Below are 25,488 nucleotides of genomic sequence, written 5' to 3' on the forward strand. Positions count from 1 at the left end.
CTTATATATATATATAGAGCATGTAGAATGGGTAGAAATTTTTATAAAATGTTTAAGCAAATTTTCTGAATTGATAGAAAAGATTTTATCACAAATGTGTCATCCATATTTAATTTAATACGTGTAAAAAGTCGAAAAGGCCTGGGGGTCTATATCAGTGGAGGGGGGGGGGTCCTGTCCTCAAGCTGTGGGCCATGCAATTTGTATGGAGGCTGGGGATCCCAAAAACAGTTCATGTCCCTCTATTCAGCAGGAAAATAACAGTGTAGGTTGTTGAAAATTGTTCAATCTGGTAATCTTGTGCAATTCTGCTAACCTAGGGTACTAAACTGAAAAGTAACTGAAGTAATATGACACAGAATTTCTAAGAGATCATTTGGTGTTCTGCAAGAGAGAGAGAGAGAGAGAGAGTTTACACCTTTCCATCCCATTGTAGACAAAAGCTTTGGGCAGTCCCTTCCTGTCTCCTATCCTACTACTAGAGCCATGTTTCTTACAATCTTGAATAAACACTAATGAGTTTAGTGAAATCTTTGGATCCTTTTATATCTTAAATTGCTATGTGAGGTACTTGGATTCTATTTTATTTTTTTGATTCCTCTTTATATACTAGTACATGTATATAGAAAGTAAAAACGGATCCCCTCATCTTATGAAAAATCTAGATCCTCTACTTTGAAACCCCTAATACCTATGTGAAGTCTTTAGATCCCTTCTAGGGCCTTAGCCCTGGTAAAAGGTAAGCTTGCAAGTCAACATTTATCCTTGTTTATGTTATACTACCCACCCACCCCATCCCCTCCCATGGCATGAAAAAACAAACTGTTCACCGCATAATGATGCTTCCATAATATCGTCATAGATGACTGTTCAGTTCTTGATGAGAAAATGCCTTAATGACCCTACCATAATTGCACTACTTTTGAATATTTCTCCTTTAAAAAGGGCATGTCCCTCCTTTTCAACAAAATTGAAATGTATATACCACCAGTTAAGCAGCTTAATTTGTGAAAGGTACATTAACAACAGACCACTAAATCTGGAGACCTGCCAATAATGGGGAAAAGTTTACTTGTGACCAAAAGAACTTTCAATGGGTCCATTCACTGAATAACTACATGTATTAGAATTACTCTTATAACAGTGGATTATAGGTTTTATTACACTGCATAAAAACAAAATACATCCTGGTAAATCATAGACACTAAGCATGATATGACCCTTGTAAATTATTGACAATAAGCATATGACAGTACAGAACAGTAAGCCTATAGAGATTTAGTGACAGGTTGTGATGTCTCTCCTTCCTTATCCTCCTCCTCCATTCTCTCCTGTATGTTCGGCATCAGGGCGTGTCCTGCAGCCTGGTTACTCTCTGGTCTCTGCCACAGAGCTCTAGCCCGAATGTCCTCTAAATTCTCGTACCCCCCAGTCTGTGCTTGGCCTCGCTGTTTGCGAGACTGAAGGTCATGTAGATACAAAGCACTAACACTCATGTCATGTGACAGTAATTCCAAGGATCCTTCATCCACACTGGGTTTTGAACTGCCAATAGAATAAAATCCACCACCACTGTTGATCATGCTTGAAGAACCCTGAATGTTAGCTAGTGGTCCATTAATGGACTGTTCCAGAGGTCCTTCTATAGTGGAGATAGCTCCTCTCAGTTTATGCTGAATGCCGGTTGTACCAGGTGCCATGGAGACCTGGGTGGATTGTGGGTACACACCACTCTGTATGGCAATACTGGATGCCATGCTTGTATACTGTAACATGAAAGTAGTAAGAATTTTTACTTTTTTGTTCTGGACAGTAAAAAAAATATCTCAAATTAAACCAAATGAAAGTAAAAAGCATTTCTATTTTTTCTTCACCTAAGTAGACATTTAACAGAATTTTAACCCCCCTCCCTAACAAAAAACATGGTACACAAGTAATGATTCAATTACTGAATGAACCAAGACAATCTTGCTATTCTCAGTATCTTGGCTTCAGGATCAGTCTTAGAACTGAATGATGCAAAACACAATGTAACTGACATTTCATGATTTGCAAAACAAAATGAAACACTTTTTTTTCAGAAATTAAGATTTGACTTCTTTAGAAAGGTATTCAAAAAGGAATATTAATCAAAACTTCTTGTAATTCTAGGAATTTGGGTCTTCATTTTCTAGTCTCACTGGTTTTCATTACATAACACACAAATAAATGTTGATCAAACCAAATAATTTGAATATTTTGCTAATCAAGGGGAGATTTAGTGTTCATTTTAAGATCAATTTAATCTTCAACCAACCCCCCCCCCAATCCCTGTGAGGGACCCTTGAGAGGAGTTCACCATGTTTTGGGTCATAGGATGAAAGATACTTTGGTTTGTGGTGTTTCTCTGGGCTGTTACATGTATTCATTGATAAATCATGATAGGTAAAGATCAATTTAATCTTCAACCAACATGATCAAGATGCACTAAAATAGGAAGAAAGTCTTACCCCCAATCCTAGGGTACCACTAGGCTGTAATCCAGACAAATACCCTGTGAGGGACCCTTGAGAGGAGTTCACCATGTTTTGGGTCATAGGATGAAAGATACTTTGGTTTGTGGTGTTTCTCTGGGCTGTAAAATAAATAAATAAACTAATTTGTCTCAAAGTTACAAGTATTAGAATTTTTGTCTTCAATGTTTCAATAAATACATAAATTCAAAGAATTTCTATTTTTGATGAGCATTGAGATTCTGCTCATCTTATTCAAAAACAGATTCACACAAATATATACATGTACAGTGTATATTCATCCAGCAAATAAGGCCTTGATACATGCAAGTCTGAACGAGTTAGGGTCTAAACACCACTATAAATGATGGCATTGTTACTTCAAGAATTCATATTAGAAAACCATGATTGACATAGTGTAATGTATTTAAAATGTAATGTTATTTTACTCTACAATCTCTCTCATCCCTACTATTCTCAAAATAATAAGGAAGATTCCCTTTCTCATAAACATAACCCTATGTAAGATTCAATCTGTGTAATGCATATAAACTCTCAAAAGATCTAAATTCTTCAATATGATATACATTAAACATATCTACCTTGCTCTTTAATATCATTGATGAATAGACTGCATTCCTTTGGAGGCTTCCATTCTGGATTTGTTAACTGCCAAGAAAACAATTCACATAGACCAGTGTTGTTATGTACCAAAGACTCTGTTTTTTCTTAATTTTTTTAAAATGTCATGTTATAAATGAAACATAAAACAAAGGAAGAATGAGGAACCTTACATGGAAATGCATGAGAGACATCTGTATTTTTCCCTCCTGTGACGGGGACTGCTCTGGTGTAAACATGTTGGCTCTTGTGGAGGTCTCTGGGGAATCATCCTTTGCAAAATAAATTATAAATCACTATCGGTCAATTGCAGTAGAATTTTGATCAGGGAACACAATTATTCCAATCATTTTAGATTTAGGCATATTGTTTGTAAATTATTGGCATCTACATACTGTATACAGGGAAATTTTTGCCCCCGTTTTATTTTTGCCCCTTTCACCCTACCCTCATTGGGGCGAATTTAAAAAGGGGCGAATACAAAAAATTCAGTATAATTTCTTAAACAAAACTCACGATTGGGCGAATTTAAAACGGGGCAAATTTGTTTTACAGTGTGAAAGGGCGAAAATATTACGGGGCAAAAATAACCCTGTATACAGTATTTCAGTTTCTTTTACATTTTAACCTCCACACGTACATTCTTCGAAATCTTGATGGACAAAACAGACTGCTATAGGTCATATTAATGACCAAATGCATGTTTCTTCTATCAAAATATATCATAAAGTGTGGGACTTTTTATTCATAATGGAGATTTTCTGCACGGCTTTCCCATCAAAAAACCTTTATTTTTGGTCTAACTGTTTGTTTTGACTCCCAAGTTAGGTTTTTGACAACAGGAAGGGCTGTACATGCAGTGACATGGTGCTTACCCCATTATCTGGTTTATTGTCCTTCTTTCTAACATCAAGCTGTGCAAATGAACAAACATCCCCCACGCCGACCACGTCCACTGTGAAGTTACGGAAAAAGTCAACTATCTCCATAGATTTGTGACGCAAGGAAAAACAAAGCACAAAGGGTGTCAAAAGTGGACTTAAAAGTTCTTCAAAGAGATATACCTGAAAGGAAAATCAGTTATGCATATTAATAAGCCTTTGTGTCAATTACAAGTAATAGACTTTAACAATCTATCTTAATTCTCCCTTCAGTTGCCAGTTGAGGCACAACAATGGTAGGATGTCACAGGTTCAAATCCTAACGCAAGACATGGAGACCTATCCTTCATATGAGACTATAAATACATTTAACTAAGGCACCATATTTGCAGTAGGTGCTGGCATGAAAAAAAATCACTGCTGAAAGGTGCAACAAATTATAAATTAAGCAAACTAAATTAAACATACGAACAAACCAAAAATTATTGATCTCCCTAAGGCCTTCCAAAAAATTTTTTTGATAATGTTACACCATGTGAATGGTACATGTATAAAATTTCTTTCCATTGTGCATTTTCCACCATGTGGCAGGGAATATTCATGAGCTACATACATCTACTTAACATATCTATTTACATATATATGTAGTAAGAGCTAAATTGCAAAATTGTTTGATTTTGAACTGGTGTTCCATAAGTAAAAATTATCAATCTTAAGGTATTCTGGGATAAACAAATTGCTATTTTCACATCTTAAATCATAAAAAAGATAATATTCAACTTACAACTTTGTACTGAAAAAAGATGGAGAATTCATTGCGAACTCTGGAAGTATGAGCATTTCCAGTCCAGTCTGGTGGCATGTAATGGACGTGTGCTAAGATGCTTCTCATTAAGATTTCTGGGCAGTACACTAAATGCTGCAAGGAAAATATGCTTGTACTTTGAATTATAGTCATTTCAAATGAATTGCCTTCTAACTGTCATGTTTGTACCACAAGAACAAAACTCTCAAAAAATTAGTTTCAAGAATGAAGAACAGCAAACCTTAACATATATATTATAAACATTTACAATCCATACACAATGGGGACTTTACATGTACAGTGTATCTGTCAGTAAATTCAATGATGGTCTTTTTAAAAACATAACAAACCTCATCTGGTATGAAAACTTTACAAGCTGTCACAATCAATCCTGAAACACAAAATTATATTTCTGTAAGTTTCAATTTTTTTTCTCAAAAATAAGATAACAAGTGCAAAGATTACCATCATCAAAGTGAATGTGTCAGGTTTTTAAAAATCATTATTAATAAAGATACATATATATTACAAAAGTATAATCAATTAAAAATTGCCTAGGAAAAAGACTTAGAATAAATAGGTACATGTATATATTCCTCAAAGTACTGTAATTAATAATATCAGAAAACAATTTGTTTTTTCTAAATCCAGACGATTCAGATTACTTTAATAATCAAAGTACTCAGAAGTACAGAGAGCCGGGCTCATTTACAGAGTAGAATGGATTTCTTACATGAATCACGTTTATATTCTGATGAAAAAATTATTTTAAAACTATCAATATAAATCATAAGACACTGACAGTGAGTTTTTCAATCCTAATACCATGGTCCGATTTTGAATCAGAATTAATCTGGTACCGCAGCTGAATGTAAACAAACAGGTCAGTCTGGTTCCCTCTCCTGCTTTACCTCGTATGTGTAGAGAACTACGGTAACACTGATTATTAAAAATCCTTACGCTAATGAACTATGTTCTTTGACTTATGAAGTTTTCAAAGTCATTACTACTAATGTTTATTTTATATAGATAAAACTTTGTTTTATTTTTGTTGCTTTATTTAGCGTTTGTATTATCTCAAAAGCGGTTGAGAGTAAGAACTATATTTTTGCACGTAACTTTAAAATGGCGACTATGGGGTCAACATCCTGCCTTGAACAGGATCACATAAGCCGGCAATTGCTCTTTGAGCAATAAGCCCGGCTAAAAATGAATTTTGCAATTTGCATTCAAACTCTGAGATTTGATATAACAACAATTCAACTGACAATTGCCTTTGACATCCAGTGAAGTACTCAGGAGCTTTAGAACTAACTGTATAAATGATAAATACTCGTATGTTTAGTGGGATTGAAATTTTTATAGTTTTATTTTAAGGTATTTTTATGAATTGATGATACAGATTGTATATCCCTGGTACTTTGCTATAAGCCTGTTTTACTGTCTATAAAATTTTGTGTTTGTTATATTTGTAAGATTAGCATACCCGCTATTGTCATGGTAGTTAAGATATGCTCCACAGCCAAAACATCCTCATCAATCACCGTCAACACAACCAGCACGGCCAGAACGGAACCAGCAAAAAATGCCACATTTCTGAAAAGAAATGAGAAAAATAATTGTATGCAAATCTAAATAAAACAAGAGGCCCATGGGCCACATCGCTCACCTGAGTACCTATGAGCATGCTGTTCTTTACCAAATTCCCCCCTTGTACATGTAATACATATTGTGACCCAACCCTACCACACTGGTCATAATTTGGACAATTTAAAATCTACACTACACACGGATGCTTCCACATAAGTTTCAGCTTTTCTTGCCAAGTAGTTTCTGTGAAGAGGATTTTTAAAGTATTTTCCAATATATTTCAATTTAAAACTTGTGTTCCTTATTGTGGCCCCGCCCTACCCCCGGGGGTCATGATTTGAATAATTTAGAATCTACATGACCCCAGGATGCTTCCACATAAGTTTCAGCTTTTCTGGCCCAGTGGTTCTTGAGAAGAAGATTTTTAAAGTTTTTTGCAACAAATTTCTATGTGAAACTTTGATTCCCTAATGTGGCCCCACCCTACCCCCGGGGGTCATGATTTGAACAATTTAAAATCTACACTACCCCAGAATGCTTCCATATAAGTTTCAGCTTTTCTGGCTCAGTGGTTCTTGAGAAGAAGATTTTTAAAGTTTTTTCCCTATATATTTTTATGTAAAACTTTGATTCCCTTTTGTGGCCCCGCCCTACCCCAGGGGATCATGATTTGAAAAGTTTAAAATATACACTACCCCAGGATGCTTCCACATAAGTTTCAGCTTTTGTGGTCTAGTACTTCCTGAGAAGGATTTTTTTAAAAAGTTTTTTCCTACATATTTCTATGTAAAACTTTGGTTCCCTATTGGAGCCCTGCCCTACCCCCAGGGGTTATGATTTGTATAATTAAGAATCTACACGACCCCAGGATGCTTCCACATAAGTTTCAGCTTTTCTGGCCCAGTGGTTCTTGAGAAGAAGATTTTAAAAGTTTTTTGCAACAAATTTCTATGTGAAACTTTGATTCCCTAATGTGGCCCCACCCTACCCCCGGAGGTCATGATTTGAACAATTTAAAATCTACACTACCCCAGAATGCTTCCATATAAGTTTCAGCTTTTCTGGCTCAGTGGTTCTTGAGAAGAAGATTTTTAAAGTTTTTTCCCTATATATTTCTATGTAAAACTTTGATTCCCTTTTGTGGCCCCGCCCTACCCCAGGGGATCATGATTTGAAAAGTTTAAAATATACACAACCCCAGGATGCTTCCACATAAGTTTCAGCTTTTGTGGTCTAGTACTTCCTGAGAAGGATTTTTTTTAAAAAGTTTTTCCCTACATATTTCTATGTAAAACTTTGGTTCCCTATTGGAGCCCCGCCCTACCCCCAGGGGTTATGATTTGTATAATTAAGAATCTACATGACCCCAGGATGCTTCCACATAAGTTTCAGCTTTTCTGGCCCAGTGGTTCTTGAGAAGAAGAATTTAAAAGTTTTTTCCTACATATTTCTATGTAAAACTTTGATTCCCTATTGGGGCCCCGCCCTACCCCCAGGGGTTATGATTTGTACAATTAAGAATCTACACAACCCCAGGATGCTTCCACATAAGTTTCAGCTTTTCTGGCTCAGTGGTTCTTGAGAAGAAGATTTTTAAACTTTTTTCCAATATATTCCTATGTAAAACTTCGGTTCCCCACTGTGGCACCGTCCTACCCTAAGGGGTCATGATTTGAACAATTTAGAATCTACACTACACCAAGATGCTTCCACATAAGTTTCAGCTTTTCTGGCCCAGTGGTTCTTGAGAAGAAGAATTTAGAAGTTTTTTCCCCATATATTTCTATTTTAAACTTTGATTCCCTAATGTGGCCCTGCCCTACCCCCAGGGGTCATGATTTGAACAATTTAGAATCTACACTACCTCAAGATGCTTCCACATAAGTTTCAGCTTTTTTGGCCCAGTGGTTCTTGAGAAGAAGATTTTTAAAGTTTTTTCCAATATATTCCTATGTAAAACTTTGGTTCCCTATTGGGGCCCCGCCCTACCCCCGGGGGTCATGATTTGAACAATTTAAAATCTACACTATAATAGATACTACATGTACCATATAAGTTTCAGCTTTTCTGGCTCAGTGGTTCTTGAGAAGAAGATTTTTAAAGTTTTTTCCCTATATATTTTTATGTAAAACTTTGATTCCCTTTTGTGGCCCCGCCCTACCCCAGGGGATCATGATTTGAAAAGTTTAAAATATACACTACCCCAGGATGCTTCCACATAAGTTTCAGCTTTTGTGGTCTAGTACTTCCTGAGAAGGATTTTTTAAAAAAGTTTTTTCCTACATATTTCTATGTAAAACTTTGGTTCCCTATTGGAGCCCTGCCCTACCCCCAGGGGTTATGATTTGTATAATTAAGAATCTACACGACCCCAGGATGCTTCCACATAAGTTTCAGCTTTTCTGGCCCAGTGGTTCTTGAGAAGAAGATTTTAAAAGTTTTTTGCAACAAATTTCTATGTGAAACTTTGATTCCCTAATGTGGCCCCACCCTACCCCCGGAGGTCATGATTTGAACAATTTAAAATCTACACTACCCCAGAATGCTTCCATATAAGTTTCAGCTTTTCTGGCTCAGTGGTTCTTGAGAAGAAGATTTTTAAAGTTTTTTCCCTATATATTTCTATGTAAAACTTTGATTCCCTTTTGTGGCCCCGCCCTACCCCAGGGGATCATGATTTGAAAAGTTTAAAATATACACAACCCCAGGATGCTTCCACATAAGTTTCAGCTTTTGTGGCCCAGTACTTCCTGAGAAGGATTTTTAAAAAAGTTTTTCCCTACATATTTCTATGTAAAACTTTGGTTCCCTATTGGAGCCCCGCCCTACCCCCAGGGGTTATGATTTGTATAATTAAGAATCTACATGACCCCAGGATGCTTCCACTTAAGTTTCAGCTTTTCTGGCCCAGTGGTTCTTGAGAAGAAGAATTTAAAAATTTTCTCCTACATATTTCTATGTAAAACTTTGATTCCCTATTGGGGCCCCGCCCTACCCCCAGGGGTTATGATTTGTACAATTAAGAATCTACACAACCCCAGGATGCTTCCACATAAGTTTCAGCTTTTCTGGCTCAGTGGTTCTTGAGAAGAAGATTTTTAAACTTTTTTCCAATATATTCCTATGTAAAACTTTGGTTCCCCACTGTGGCCCCGTCCTACCCTAAGGGGTCATGATTTGAACAATTTAGAATCTACACTACACCAAGATGCTTCCACATAAGTTTCAGCTTTTCTGGCCCAGTGGTTCTTGAGAAGAAGAATTTAGAAGTTTTTTCCCCATATATTTCTATTTTAAACTTTGATTCCCTATTGTGGCCCTGCCCTACCCCCGGGGGTCATGATTTGAACAATTTAGAATCTACACTACCCCAAGATGCTTCCACATAAGTTTCAGCTTTTCTTAGCCAGTGGTTCTTGAGAAGATTTTTAAAGATTTTCCCTATATATTTCTATGTAAAACTTTGATTCTCTTTTGTGGCCCCACCCTACCCCAGGGGATCATGATTTGAAGAATTTAAAATCTACACTAACCCAGGATGCTTCCACATAAGTTTCAGCTTTTCTGGTCCAGTACTTCCAGAGAAGAATTTTTAAAAAAGTTTTTTCCAATATATTCCTATGTAAAACTTTGGTTCCCTATTGGGGCCCCGCCCTACCCCCAGGGGTTATGATTTGTATAATTAAGAATCTACAGGACCCCAGGATGCTTCCACATAAGTTTCAGCTTTTCTGGCTGAGTGGTTCTTGAGAAGAAGATTTTTAAACTTTTTTCCAATATATTCCTATGTAAAACTTTGGTTCCCCATTGTGGCCCCTGTCCTACCCTAAGGGGTCATGATTTGAACAATTTAGAATCTACACTACCCCAAGATGCTTCCACATAAGTTTTTTCAGCTTTTCTGGCCCAGTGATTCTTGAGAAGAAGAATTTAGAAGTTTTTTCCCCATATATTTCTATGTAAAACTTTGGTTGGCCATTGTGGCCACGCCCTACCCCCGGGGGTCATGATTTGAACAAACTTGAATCTACACTACCTGACGATGCTTCCATATAAATATGATCAATTATGGCTTTGCTATTCTTGAGAAGAAGATTTTTAAAGAATTTTCATACATATTTCTATGTTAAACTTTGGTCGGCCATTGTGGCCCCGCCCTACCCCTGGGGGTCATCATTTGAACAAATTTGAATCTACACTACATGACAATGCTTCCATATAAATCTGATCAATTATGGCTTTGATTTTTAAAGAATTTTCCTATATATTTCTATGTAAAACTTTGGTCGGCCATTGTGGCCCCGGACAACCCCGGGGGTCATGATTTGAACAAACTTGAATCTACACTACCTGAGGATGTTTCCCCATAAGTTTCATCTTTCCTGGCCCAGTGGTTCTTTAGAAGAAGATTTTTAAAACATACCATTAAATTTTCATTAATTTCCAATTATCTCCCCTTGAATGAGGGCGTGGCCCTTCATTTGAACAAACTTGAATCCCCTTCACCCAAGGATACTTTGTGGAAAGTTTGGTTGAAATTGGCCCAGCGGTTCTTGAGAAGAAGTCGAAAATGTGAAAAGTTTACAGACGGACAGACAGCTAGACAGACAGACAGACGGACAAAATGTGATCAGAAAAGCTCACTTGAGCCTTCGGCTCAGGTGAGCTAAAAATGATAATTAGGCCATGCAAAGTTAATTCATTGGTTCTCAGGCCTTTTTGCAAGAAATATGATGAGGGAGGGAGGCATTTTTTTTCTTTTTTATTGCCCCCAAAACATGATGAGGCAGCTTTTTACATTGTATAAAACCCCAAAAAAATGATGAGGGAGGTGATTTATTTTTTTTATTTTATTGATTTAGCAATAAAAAGGGTCAATGAGGCACCCTTGGAAGAGATGAGGGAGGGCCTGAGAACCAAGAAATTAATTTTTTTTGGCCTTATATAGATGTCATTCAAATTCACTATAGTTACTTCCCTTTGCAGGGTCAATTTGGGGTCAACTGCATAACCACTGTTTCCCTTTCATTATGTTTCAAACTTTATGGCACAGTGTCTTACAAATTAAACCTATGTGTAGAGTGTATATGCTCATTTTGTTTTCTTTCATACCCCATACTATGAATACAGGAATGGTACAAAATATTGTCCAAAGGCAGTTTAATATTTACACCGCACCTCATCTCACCCAATCTACCCTCTTTGTGCCAGAATGTATTTTTTCATCCAGTAGTGAATGGTTGAAACTTAATTTGTATTAAACAGGCTGTCTTTTAAGATACATTATGTGGTTGATAAAGTTGAAATCCTGCCAATATAAGCTGGTACATGTATCATAATCAGCAATGTGTGTTGAAAAAGGCAACAAGAGCTAATAACAGAAAAAGACTTACTTTGCAAGTATGACTATAAGCTGTGAAGTAAAGATATCCATATATTTGTTTGCTAAACGATAGCTTCTATTTAACCTGTAAAAGAAAAAAATGTTGTACTGAAACATTTAAGAAAATGAATCATAATTTGTTCATAGATATATTAAAACCAAATAAAACCAAATCAATGATTTAAATGAACTAGTTATTACTTTTTACAATAAGATGTAATTTTAGTTCATTTTAAATCATAATGATATCCTTTTCATGATCATTTTATTCCCTTGGATAAAATATTTCCTTGTTAAATTCTGTCTGAGTGCCCTTAATTCTGAACTTAAGATAATGTTTCATGATACATACTATTATTGGGTCTTAAATCCAGAAATTTAAAGAAAAAAGAACACAATTTCAGTAAGGTCACATTCTATTAAGAACAAATAATTAACTTGATCCTTCTGCAATGAAATCATATTAAAGACAGTTCTGTTAATGAAAGATGTTTTCTGTTGGACTTCATGCATTTAAGCTCAAATATGAAACTTAGAGCTTAAGAATGAAGTAGAAACTTGCTATGAGGATAAGTCTCCTACCTTGCATCAAATTCATGGTCCAATTCATTATAATGTCGAAGGTACAACCTTGCATAATTTGACCTGAAAATTTGTTTTTCTTAAATTAATGTGTATAAGATAAATATAAATCTTGGTCACATTTGTACAAAATTATCAAACCCGTTCAGATTGCTTCAACTTTACTTCCACAACATGAAAAAGATTGTTTGGTAGATTTCCAAAAGTTAAAAGAAAAGAAAAAAAAGAAGCTGCTAGAGATTTTGCAGATGTAAGCATTTTCAATCTATCCTGGGTAATTAAATGACCTCACAGAGACACCTTAACCCTATTCATGTACAGTTGAGCTGCGGTGTCTCGAACTCCGATATCTCGAATACCATGGCTCTATCGAAGTGATTTGGAAGTCCCAACCACACATTCTCTAAGTATTTAACCTTCGATATCTCGAATCCTTGGATATCTCGAAGTTTTTTCTCAGTCCCATCAGGTTCGAGATAACGAAGTTTGACTGTATCTACATTGTACACATTTGGGACTTTCATTATTTTGTAGAGAGGGCATTGTTTATTATCATATAAAATATATATTGTTATAATAATAATGTTGAGGAGCAGATATGATTCATAAATTATAAAAAAAAAATACCCATTCACCTTTTAAACTTTAAATGACTTTTAAATCAGTTTCAAGATTAATACTCAGAATAATCTATTTAGGTCTACCATAAAGTCAAACTTGTTTCTTTATTTTTACCACATTTTTTCATGGTTTTTGTAATAGAAAATCATTTCTATGATAGTTTTCATACTAGAACTGCATCTGTATTTGTATTCTGTAATTTTACTGATATATCAGCATAATTATAGAAATTAAGTTAACTTGAGCTCTCAAAGCAGAATATTACCATAGCGTATGCATGTTGTCAGGACAAAGAATTTAAATTTTATCCAAATTCAATTCTTGATAAAACTCACCATCTTCTTGATCCTAACATTGAAGGTTCTCTTTTAAGAGTCTGAAAAGATAAAAATTTTACATTCATTTACTTTAAATCACTTTTCATTTGTGAGAACTTTGTTTTCTATAATTACATAAGGAAGTGTGCTATAATAAAGTATCACTCTATATAAACTTAAGGAATTCTAATATGTGTGAGAGTGAAATTTTCGCAAGCAATAAAAAGTTATTTAAATTAAATAGGAGCAAATAAAATAAGGTGTCATGAAAATTTACTGATTTACAGTAAAAAAAATGCTGATTGTAATAGATAAATTTTAATGAAATGGACATTTGAGGAAATTAACAATGACCCTGCTTCGCAATCTCTTAGGTCAATGAAAAAGGTTTTTGAAGGTTATAATTTTTTAAAATATAAAAATGTCCTGAAAAGATATGGTACAATTGTTACTTACATCAGCATATCGGAAGAATGAGTAGAGTATCTGCCACATGAGAATCAGGGGACTCAAAGCAAAATTAGCGATTCCAATCCAAAGGATCTTTTTTGACAAGCTGAAAGCAGAAAAAACTTTATTTCAATTCTAATACATGACCTAGATTTAATTTGTATCTTTAACCTTAATTTTATAATCTAAAACTAAGATCCCTAAAATTTATGGGTTTTTTTAACATCTGACCCAGAGTACAATCAACAAAATACTATTTTTTTTATGAGTATACATGTAACAGATTAATTTTCTACTACACTGGGTGTTATGTTGCAAGAAGTATCAAAACATAAATTCACTTTTTGATTACTTATGAGGTGTGCAAAGGAAAAGTTTATTTCATATAATTTTGGTACTTAATGCTAAAGCAGAAAGTACTTAAAAATCTGGAAACCTTTATGAAATGTATTGTTTTATGATAAAATCTGTCCCCTTTCTCTTCCCCCCCCCTCTCTCTCTCTCTCACCATTCTATACTTACTCCTCTGCTAATTGTTTTCTCCTGTGATAAATTTTGTATTCATCTTTTAATTTCCAATAATTTTCAAAAGGTGACCAGGGTCCCCCTAGATCAGAAACAAAACAAGATGTTTTTAATAATCTCATACAACCAAAGAGTGGTCATTTCTACAGACAGACTCAGGTTATACACTTAAGCCAGTGACCTTGAACATTTAGACCTTTTGGGCCAAGGTCCTATAACAGTCTCTGCTAAACAGAGGTCTTTGTGCAAAAATCATCTTCCAATGTTATCCATTACAAAAGAATATGAAACAGGGAAAAAAACTTGAAGTAGCTAAAAAACATTGGTTTAATGTCCTGACACACCACTGATCATAAAATAATCTTTGTATTCAGTATGCATGAACTTAAAATATACATTTCCATTAGAGATTTATGGACTGAAGAGGAAATATATATTATCATGAAGAAAACCTTGAACAAATGACCTTTGGTCAAGGTTACATCACAATCTCAGGTAGTAAATAACTAGTCACTCTTAATTAGGGCATTCATTACACAGCCATGATAGGGCCACATATCACCACAATATGTCTGAAATCCTGCATATTGGGCATTTAGCAATAACCAATAAATCAATTAGGCCAAAGAGGAAATGAGAGTTTACTTCAACTGAAAAGATGAACTTTACTGTACAGCAGTGTATGAGAATAATTTACTTACATAGTGAAGTATAGTGCTCTGTAGTGAAGTTTACTTACAGAAGAGTATAAAGTCCAGGTTGTATTTTAATCCAATGCTATAGAAGGCACTGAAAGAAAAGAAAAAAAAATGAATGTAAGTTGTCTTTATCCCAATCACTTTTTTCCTCTTTCATCAAAACAAATTTTCAAGATTGCATATTATACATCAACTGTTCTAGTTCAATCCAGAAATCATATTTACACAGCTACTCTGGAACAGCCTTGAGCAAAAAACTTATTTCTGTAGACACCATCCCTTTAAAGTTAGTCTACACCACAGTGAAATTTTTTTGGGGGGAAACGGGTCAGAAATGTTATTCTGGCATTTAAAGACCAAGTTTTTTATGCATCATAATACCGGTACTTATTTTTTTTTACTTACCAGTCTCCAATGAAAGGTATGTCATGTTTAAGTGGAAGCAGAGATTTTCTTTCCATGGCGATCATATAATTCTTAAACCTAAGAATCCTGTGATATATATCTACAAAAACATGAAAAATCTAATATTATTTCAGTTTAAATTCAGTATTATAATGAAAAAAATCATTCTACATCTAGAGATCATATATTCCGTCAAGACTTTTTAAACATACGGTACAGTAAGACAAAGTAAACTGTACAAAGATTCAGGTCAGAGGTGTGTACCTGGGAAAAATAAAGTGCCTTGCCACAGCATGATACCTGAGTCAACTAGAGGTACTGTGAGCAATGAGCTCACTAAATGATACCCCCCCCCCCATATGGTTATAACTGATGACATAATCCATGTTTTGCTGTGGCTGGGAAACCCAAAATATGTGTCGGATCAAAAAGTAAAATAGGAGGTGCACAATGGCAATATGTAATAAAGATTCTGTGAAAGTTTCATTAAATTTCACTCAGTGGTATAAGAGGAGTTGCGGATAAGAGATGGGTACCCTAAAGCGTAACAGATGGATGGATGGACGTACGTACAGCTAGACAGACATACAGACGGACGGACAGACATACTGATTACAGTATAACCTCCCACTTTTCAAGCGGGGGGTATAAATATTGTTCAATTACAGTCAATACTCCTGTTTGTGGATGACAGTTTACAGTCAATACTCTACCTAGTTCTGTAAGCACCTGTTTGTGGAAGACAGTTTACAGTCAATATTCTACCTAGTTTAGTGAGCACCTGTTTGTGGATGACAGTTTACAGTCAATACACTACCTATTTTGGTGAGCACCTGTTTGTGGATGACAGTTTACAGTCAATACTCTACCTAGTTCAGTGAGCCCCTGTTTGTGGATGATAATTTACAGTCAATACTCTAGACTACCTAGTTCTGTGAGTCAATACTCCTGCTTGTGGATGACAGTTTACAGTCAATACTCTACCTAGTTCTGTAAGCACCTGTTTGTGGATGACAGTTTACAGTCAATACTCTACTTAGTTTGGTGAGCTCCTGTTTGTGGATGACAATTTACAGTCAATACTCAACCTAGTTCAGTGAGCCCCTGTTTGTGGATGACAGTTTACAGTCAATACTCTACCTAGTTCAGTGAGCACCTGTTTGTGGATGACAATTTACAGTCAATACTCTACCTAGTTCAGTGAGCCCCTGTTTGTGGATGACAGTTTACAGTCAATACTCTACTTAGTTCAGTGAGCCCCTGTTTGTGGATGACAGTTTACAGTCAATACTCAACCTAGTTCAGTGAGCCCCTGTTTGTGGATGACAGTTTACAGTCAATACTCTACTTAGTTCAGTGAGCCCCTGTTTGTGGATGACAGTTTACAGTCAATACTCTACCTAGTTCTGTGAGCTCCTGTTTGTGGATGACAGTTTACAGTCAATACTCTACCTAGTTCAGTGAGCCCCTGTTTGTGGATGACAGTTTACAGTCAATACTCAACCTAGTTCAGTGAGCCCCTGTTTGTGGATGACAGTTTACAGTCAATACTCTACTTAGTTCAGTGAGCCCCTGTCTGTGGATGACAATTTACAGTCAATACTCTACCTAGTTCTGTGAGCTCCTGTTTATGGATGACAGTTTACAGTCAATACTCTACCTAGTTCTGTGAGCTCCTGTTTGTGGATACACATCTGCTGCTCTTTCTGAACCTCCAATAAACGTCTTTGGACTTCATGCCAAGTCATGTTTGTCAAATCAGTCTACAATGAGCTCTCAGAAATAAGCTTTCTTCAGATTTACTTTTTCCTTAAATTTTTAAGTTAAGATAGGCTAATTAATTAATTTCATGAGAGACCTTCACAAAGTTCATCAAGAAACAGACCCCAGTTTTTATCCGTTTCCCTCTTAACCCAAAACAAACAAATACATGTAACTCATTTTCATTACAAGGCCAATTTTTTGTTAATCTTACTTCTTGAGAGGATTCAATGTCATTGGCCAGAATGCAATATATTAACAAACATTAATTCATAACTCATGTAACTTGTGGATGTTTTTTTGTCAATTTTTGTCATTTCTGGATCAATGGTTAGAATGGTTAGATTATCCTTTTCAAGGTTCACTATTAAAAATTTGAATGATCTCATTACAATCAAATCAGGTATTGCAGAAGCTTGTAGTTATGCATAATTATCACTATCAATTTTTTTTTACTTACAGTACATATGTGTAATGCTGTAAGATAGAAAGAACGAATTTCCCAGTACTTAAAGATGTTGTAGAGAACTTTAAGTGTACGGAAAAACCAGAAGGCTATGGCCACCAGCAGACAGAAAACAATCCCAAAGTCAAACCTGTAGTGAATATAAATGTCAAAGTGTTGATAGTAAGTCATTTTCATACATAAATGTATTTCCAGGCAAACACTATGAGGAAGTTGAGAGTGTCTCAAACCCAATTTCTTTACTTCACATATCCATTAACTCATGAAAGTGATCATTTTAAGCCCCCACTATTTGTTGCAGAGAACTGTAGTAATTTTTTTAACATGTCTCAAATAAGGGAAATATGGTAATGCATGAAGTAAAGTTGAATGTAGAAGACTTGACCTAACCCCCACCCCAACAATAGGATTTTCAAGTTTGGGTAACTTTTTTTTCTTTCCCAGAAGTCTCTGTCACAGTACTGGTTTGTACTGATCAAAAACTGATGCACAGAATTACCCTGGTATGTATCTTAGTGTAGTCTACATATGTGATAAGTTATATTGAAATCAGACCAAAACTGTAGAAGGAGTAGCATTTTAAAGGAATTCCACAGAAAATTCTACTTTTAGTAACCATGGCAACACCGTTCATTTAAATCAAATACCGATGCACTATTATATGTAAATTAATGTAGTTTACTTGTGTGCCAAGTGATAATGAAATCAGACCAAAATTGTAGAAGGAGTAGTGTTTTAAAGGAATTTCTCAGAAAATTCTACCTTTAGTAACCATTGCAACACCGCTCATCGAAATCAAAAACCGATGCACTATTTTATGTATCTTAGTGTAGTCTACTTGTGTGCCAAGTGATATTGAAATGAGACTAAAACTGTAGAAGGAGTAGCGTTTTAAAGGAATTTCACAGAAAATTCTATTTTTAGTAACCATGGCAACATCGTTCATCGAAATCAAAAACCGATGCACTATTTTATGTATCTTAGTGTAGTCTACTTGTGTGCCAAGTGATATTGAAATGAGACTAAAACTGTAGAAGGAGTAGCGTTTTAAAGGAATTTCTTAGAAAATTCTATTTTTAGTAACCACGGCAACATCGTTCATCGAAATCAAAAACCGATGCACAATTTTATGTATCTTAGTGTAGTCTACCTGTGTGCCAAGTAATATTGAAATCAGACCAAAACTTTAGAAGGAGTAGCGTTTTAAAGGAATTTCACAGAAAATTCTATTTTTAGTAACCATTGCAACACCGCTCATCGAAATCAAAAACCGATGCACTATTTTATGCATCTTAGTGTAGTCTACTTGTGTGCCATGTGATATTGAAATGAGACAAAAACTGTAGAAGGAGTAGCGTTTTAAAGGAATTTCACAGAAAATTCTATTTTTAGTAACCATGGCAACACCGCTTATCGAAATCAAAAACAGATGCACTATTTTATGTATCTTAATGTAGTCTACTTGTGTGCCATGTGATATTGAAATGAGACTAAAACTGTAGAAGGAGGAGCGTTTTAAAGGAATTTCTCAGAAAATTCTATTTTTAGTAACCATGGCAACATCGTTCATTGAAATCAAAAACCAATGCACTATTTTATGTATCTTAGTGTAGTCTACTTGTGTGCCAAGAAATATTGAAATCAGACCAAAACTGTAGAAGAAGTAGCGTTTTAAAGGAATTTCTCAGAAAATTCTATTTTTAGTAACCATGGCAACACCGTTCATCGAAATCAAAAACCGAAGCACTATTTCATGTATCTTAGTGTAGTCTACTTGTGTGCCAAGTTATATTGAAATCAGACTTAAATTGTAGGAGGAGTAGCGTTTTGAAAAATTGTTTACAGATAGACGGACAGACAGACAGGGACACCATACTATCGCATAAGCTCTTCTGGTCTCTGACCAGTAGAGCTAAAAATGATGACCTCATGATAGGGAACATGGGGATTTTAGCAAAATATAAAGTGTAGATATTACTAAGAAGTTTATTGATATTGTCACCTTACCGGTCCTCACACACATACTGCAGACTAATTTATTTACTGTTAAGTAACAAATACAATACTACTGATATACATAGGCATCAAACAAAAAGTTTAGGAATATAAGACTTACTGTTTTACACACTGATTAAATGGTGTGACAGCCTCTGGAATGGTGACTTTGTGTGTGTCATTCTTGGAATTAGCAAAAAGAATGTCATAATTCACACACTCCAACAGAAATGTAGAAAATCCTATCACAAAGAGGAATTGTCTGAAGAACAGAAAAAAAGTCTTAGTTATTAAGCTTGTTAATGTGGGAACGCAATCAAATTTTTGAAAGCTATGTCTTACAACCAAGCTCTACTATAAACATGATAACTTTACAATCGTCAACTTCGCTTATTTATGCAGCAATACATGTATATCTTCATCACCTGCATTCAGATTTTATACCTCTCACTCTCAGTTGATTCGATAAACAAGAGCATGCTCTACGTATGAACAGTTTCTAAAACGAGGTAAATTATTTACAAACAAGTTGATGGAACAAGAATTTCAGTAGTCTCATTTAAACTCATCATTCTATGATTGATAAAATGACCTTGTCGGCAAATACAATATATCATTGAGTCAAATGCTGACTGACATTTTTTCAAACTCATTGTTAGTCCATTATTTATACACTAAATTGACAAAAGATTTTTCCGTTATTCCCCAATCATGACATGGAGCAACAACAGCAGGTGTGACCTGTCAGCAGGGGATGCTCAATCCTCCATGACACCTGATCCCACCTCTAATGTTTTGGAGGAGTAGTGAAGAATTCTATCTATACCTATTATCCAAATAATATGGAATATAAACATGCTTTGTGTCAAGTCTGGGTCTGTGCAATAGAAACTTAGATAATCTTCCATTTACATGTTTTATAATAAAACCACTGTTGAAGTTTATTTAGCAGTATGTGACCTAATATTTAAACAGTTTCTATGGCTGAATAGTTTTAAATGTTTCCACATACATGTATAAGAAGGCTGCACTTACACAAGCTGGAGAATATCACTGAGCATCATACACATAAACCCCCCTCTCTGGTGATATTGGTAAACACGAGTGAAGAATTCATCCAGATTTTCTATGTGGTTCCATCGAGCTTAAAAAAAGAGAGATGTATCAAATGACGATCTCAATTTTAATACCAAATAATCAAAAGATGAAATTGATGAATAAGAAAATCATAGTCATTGTAATTTATGTGACATATTTCTTAAACCAGGGATTCTCTCAAATAAGCTTCTTTTCAATTGGATGAAAATTCCAAGAAATAATATGATTTATTATTCTAACTCACATTTTGTGAATGTGTAAATATAATACATGATTATATTTATACACTACATATTTAATTAGATATCTATTAATGGTCATCAAACAGATTGCACAGTCATGTAATACAACCAGAAGTCTCTGTCGAGACTGTAGCTCTACTGGTTTGTACTTATCAAAAACCATTGCACTATTTTATGTATCTTTGTGTAGTCTACTTGTGTGCCAACTTATTTTGAAATCAGACCAAAACTGTAGAATTCTATTTTTAGTAACCATGGCAACACCGTTCACCGAAATCAAAAACCGATGCACTATTCTATGTATCTTAGTGTAGTCTACTTGTGTACCAAGTTATACTGAAATTAGACAAAAACTGTAGAAAGAGTAGCGTTTTTAAGGAATTTCACAGAAAATTCTATTTTCAATAACCATGGCAACACCGTTCATCGAAATTAAAAACCGATGCACTATTCTATGTATCTTAGTGTAGTCTACTTGTGTGCCAAGTTATATTGAAATCAGACCAAAACTGTAGAAGGAGTAGCGTTTTAAAGGAATTTCATAGAAAATTCTATTTTTTGTAAGCATGGCAACACCGTTCATTGAAATCAAAAACCGATGCACTATTCTATGTATCTTAGTGTAGTCTACTTGTGTACCAAGTTATACTGAAATCAGACAAAAACTGTAGAAAGAGTAGCGTTTTTAAGGAATTTCACAGAAAATTCTATTTTTAGTAACCATGGCAACACCGTTCATCGAAATTAAAAACCGATGCACTATTCTATGTATCTTAGTGTATTCTACTTCTGTGCCAAGTTATATTGAAATCAGACAAAAACTGTAGAAGGAGTAGCATTTTGAAGGAATTTCACAGAAAATTCTATTTTTAGTAACCATGGCAACACCATTCATCGAAATCAAAAACCGATGCACTATTCTATGTATCTTAGCGTAGTCTACTTGTGTGCCAAGTTATATTGAAATCAGACCAAAACTGTAGAAGGAGTAGCGTTTTAAAGGAATTTCACAGAAAATTCTATTTTTAGTAACCATGGCAACACCGTTCATCGAAATCAAAAACCGATGCACTATTCTATGTATCTTAGTGTAGTCTACTTGTGTGCCAAGTTATATTGAAATCAGACAAAAACTGTAGAAGGAGTAGCGTTTTAAAGGAATTTCACAGAAAATTCTATTTTTAGTAACCATGGCAACACCGTTCATCGAAATCAAAAACCGATGCACTATTCTATGTATCTTAGTGTAGTCTAATTGTGTGCCAAGTAATATTGAAATCAGACTAAAATTGTAGGAGGAGTAGCGTTTTGAAAAATTGTTTACAGACAGACGGACATAAAATATCAAACAGACAGACAAAACGCCGGACGCATTACTATCGCATAAGCTCTTCTGGTCTCTGACCAGTAGAGCTAAAAATGTTCAAAAAATACATGCAGTTAAATTGCGCATGACTTTCACTTTCCTATTTACATTGTTAACCAGTCCAGTATTAACGGATACATACTGCTTTCTGGGACCACATGAATCATCAAGTTGGCAGCCTCGTTAGGAGGGGCATCATTCTCGTCTGTATCCTCCTCCCCTGACCCCAGGGGTTGATACTGTGTCTGGTAGTCTGCCATCTGTCTATCAAACCATGCCAAATCTGACTTACATTGCCTTAAGACAGCCCTATGAACCTGTAGAAAATGATTTCTAAAATATATTTTTGGAGGTGAGGGTATCGTGACTATAATGAAAAACAATTGGGAAGAAGGTACAGAGTCATTCAAAAAGTATTCGTTAAAATAGCATTAGTCTTTACCCTATTTGCAATTACCAAGAACTTCAATCATGATTTTCACTTTAGTAATATGCATTTTTAATGATGCAATTTACAGTTTTTGCTATTGATTAAAATAACCATGCAGCCATCTGTGAATTGTGATGTTATCATGTAGATGTAATATCTATTCAGGTGTGTTGTTTATTAATTTTCATCAGATACAATATCAAAACAAACGGTGTCCAGTCAACTCGTACACAAACCGTCTCGTACACAAACCAAGTCGTACACAAAAAGTCAACTCGTACACAAATCAGAAGTCAGCTCGTACACAAATCAGAAGTCAACTCGTACACAACGTTTTATTTACAATAGTTAAGAATTATTTTTATATAAATAATGTATAATCTAGAAAAAATGAAATATGGACAAGGAGAAGTGTTAAATTTTTAGATTTTTTCACGAATACCTTTGTGGTTTTATAACATTTGAAATTGACCGTGGCTTCTCTTATTGGTAATACATGTGTATAAACAATTATTGTTAAACTAACACAAGCGCGGCGGTTTCTTTGATTTGTGACAAACGCTAATTACGAAATACTCCTAATTTGGTCCCAATTTCTTCATTTCTTTATCTTCCCCATGGTGTGAGAGAAGTGTTTATCCTGCCGTAAAACTGTCTATAGTAAAAAAAAAAAAAGCTTCTTTGTTTTTAATTTGATAAGTTTTTTTTTTTAAATTGTATGCAATGATATGATATACCATATTGGCATAAAAATCTTACGATGTATTTCGATCGTATTTACTGTCTACATTGAATAATGGTATACGTTATGGTGCCATAAAATTTCTAAATTTCTTACCTAAATTAAGTTATATTTATATCCACATATTACTTGCATAAAAGCCGAAGACTATAATTTTAAAATGTAAAATTCACATATTATCTTGTGGTGATGTTTAAATCAAATTCAATTATATTGAATCGATCTGATTATGTTGTTTAATAAGATATTTTAATTTACAATTAAATTTACAGAATAAAAAAAAACGGGACTTCTCATTTATGTATCAAATAAATGTATATTTAAATAACGAAAAATGTGTATGAGTTGACGCCCAAGATTTACGTCGCAAAAAACCTTATAATAAAAAAAACCCAATCTGCGCATAAGGTATAGGTAAAATCAGCATCAGCGGCATAAAAAGATTAAAATGTACAAAAAAAAACCCTTTGTGTACAAGTTCACTCCTCAATTTCTTAACACTGAGAAAAACTATACATTAAATCACATAGGGAACTATGTACAAATGACATCAGTTTGTGTACGAGTTGACTTTTGACTTGTGTACGAGCTGACTTTTTGTGTACGACTCGGTTCGTGTACGAGACAGTTTGTGTACGAGTTGACTGTAAACCAAACAAACCATGGGCAGAAAGGGCAAGGTTAATAGTCCAAAAGAAAAAAGAATTGCTAGAATAAAATACTTTTGAGATTGAAAATTGTTAGGAAGACCTCATTGTGCTACAATTGTCCCTTCATTAGAAATTTTGTTGTGTGGTGATTCAGAAGTGGCAGGCCCCAAAACAGTTACATCCAATAATTATTGCAAAATTTCAGCTGAGGATTTTTAAGTATTTCAATTAAACTTAGTTTGCTCATGATTCATCACTGATCACATTGTGTGAAGTAAATTATTCATTTGCCAAACAGATGAAATTATTTTTTAATTTTGACACATGCAGCCATGTTTAATGTACAGGGGATATCGAGTGTCCATACATGATGCGTATTTCTGAATAGAAAATAATATATATCTACATGTACAACGGATTAATAAAAGCAGCTGATAAACGGATTTGTATAAATAAAAATATTGACAAGAACGTCTGCTGAGCAATGACAATTCTCCTCGTTTCTTGTTCGGCTAGTGTACAAACTACAACGTATATATCACAAACTATTTCAGAGTTATATCTATATCCACAAAAAAACTTAAAAAATGTGCCCATAAACTCACCAATTCTTCGTTTTTTTTCAATCAAAACAAACTATTTTTCTGACGTCTTACACCATAAAAAGCAAAACAAATCAACGTCATTGAAAAGTTTTATAAATAGAGATGACTAAAACTCGAATCAGTGACGGAAAAGAAGACGGAAAAACATTTGAAACATATGGACCTATGGACGTTTTTAATACTTTAATATCATATTAAATGCCGAACTTTCCGGTCTCAGTCCACATGACCTATACCTTTTTCTGCTAGGTGCTAGATTAATCTCAAGCACCTTATCTCATTTTGATGGTCCCAGCTTACATATGTTGAATTTTCGTTTCCTAAGGGATACTGCAGCATGGTTTAACAGACAGTTGCGTAGGAGAACAGAATGACCTGTCTATACTTACTGTTAGCAACCTAGTTTTTTTTCCCTACCTTGTATATCGCTCTAGTCTGCAACCTTGTTCTTTCCTAATGTAATATAATGTACACATTTATTTTTTTTCCCTCCTAATTGATATGTATTTATTTTTCCTATTTTCCTTTTGTAATGTTTATATGATTTGAAATGTTCATATTCATGCAATCTCCTACGGGGGGAAATAAAGATAGAATGAATGAATGAATGAACCATAAAAAGCAAAACAAATCAACGTCATTGAAAAGTTTTATAAATAGAGATGACTAAAACTCGAATCAGTGACGGAAAAGAAGACGGAAAAACATTTGAAACATATGGACCTATGGACGTTTTTAAAAACGTTTCCATATATTAATTATC

General features: G+C 34.7%; 1 protein-coding gene across 1 annotated transcript; it reads right to left on the bottom strand.

The window, feature by feature from the left end:
* Positions 1-1,240: 1,240 nt before the first annotated feature.
* Positions 1,241-24,816, bottom strand: LOC134259757 (autophagy-related protein 9A-like). Its single transcript, XM_062742360.1, has 21 exons — positions 24,726-24,816; positions 22,441-22,615; positions 20,628-20,736; positions 19,714-19,854; positions 17,592-17,727; positions 17,031-17,133; positions 15,371-15,470; positions 15,007-15,056; positions 14,265-14,349; positions 13,749-13,848; positions 13,311-13,351; positions 12,355-12,417; positions 11,783-11,857; positions 6,286-6,395; positions 5,150-5,190; positions 4,779-4,913; positions 3,989-4,177; positions 3,287-3,385; positions 3,095-3,161; positions 2,490-2,614; positions 1,241-1,766 (listed from the first exon to the last, which is right to left on the bottom strand). Exons 2-21 carry the CDS (start codon positions 22,556-22,558, stop codon positions 1,269-1,271), a joined length of 2,385 nt encoding a protein of 794 aa, XP_062598344.1. The 5' UTR covers positions 22,559-22,615; positions 24,726-24,816; the 3' UTR covers positions 1,241-1,268.
* Positions 24,817-25,488: the final 672 nt, after the last annotated feature.

This window comes from Saccostrea cucullata, unplaced genomic scaffold, assembly GCF_032062105.1.
Source record: "Saccostrea cucullata isolate Sc308-1 unplaced genomic scaffold, CSIRO_AGI_Scuc_v1 ctg680, whole genome shotgun sequence".
Lineage (NCBI taxonomy): Eukaryota > Metazoa > Mollusca > Bivalvia > Ostreida > Ostreidae > Saccostrea > Saccostrea cuccullata.

What these genes read in the sequence shown, in the direction of transcription:
- LOC134259757 (XM_062742360.1), bottom strand. Translation starts at nt 22,558, where the DNA reads ATGGCAGACTACCAGACACAGTATCAACCCCTGGGGTCAGGGGAGGAG. An exon ending in TCATGTGGTCCCAGAAAGCA is followed by an intron (nt 20,737 to 22,440) that starts GTATGTATCCGT and finishes TCTTTTTTTAAG; the next exon opens with CTCGATGGAACCACATAGAA. An exon ending in AACTACCATGACAATAGCGG is followed by an intron (nt 5,191 to 6,285) that starts GTATGCTAATCT and finishes TTTGTGTTTCAG; the next exon opens with GATTGATTGTGACAGCTTGT.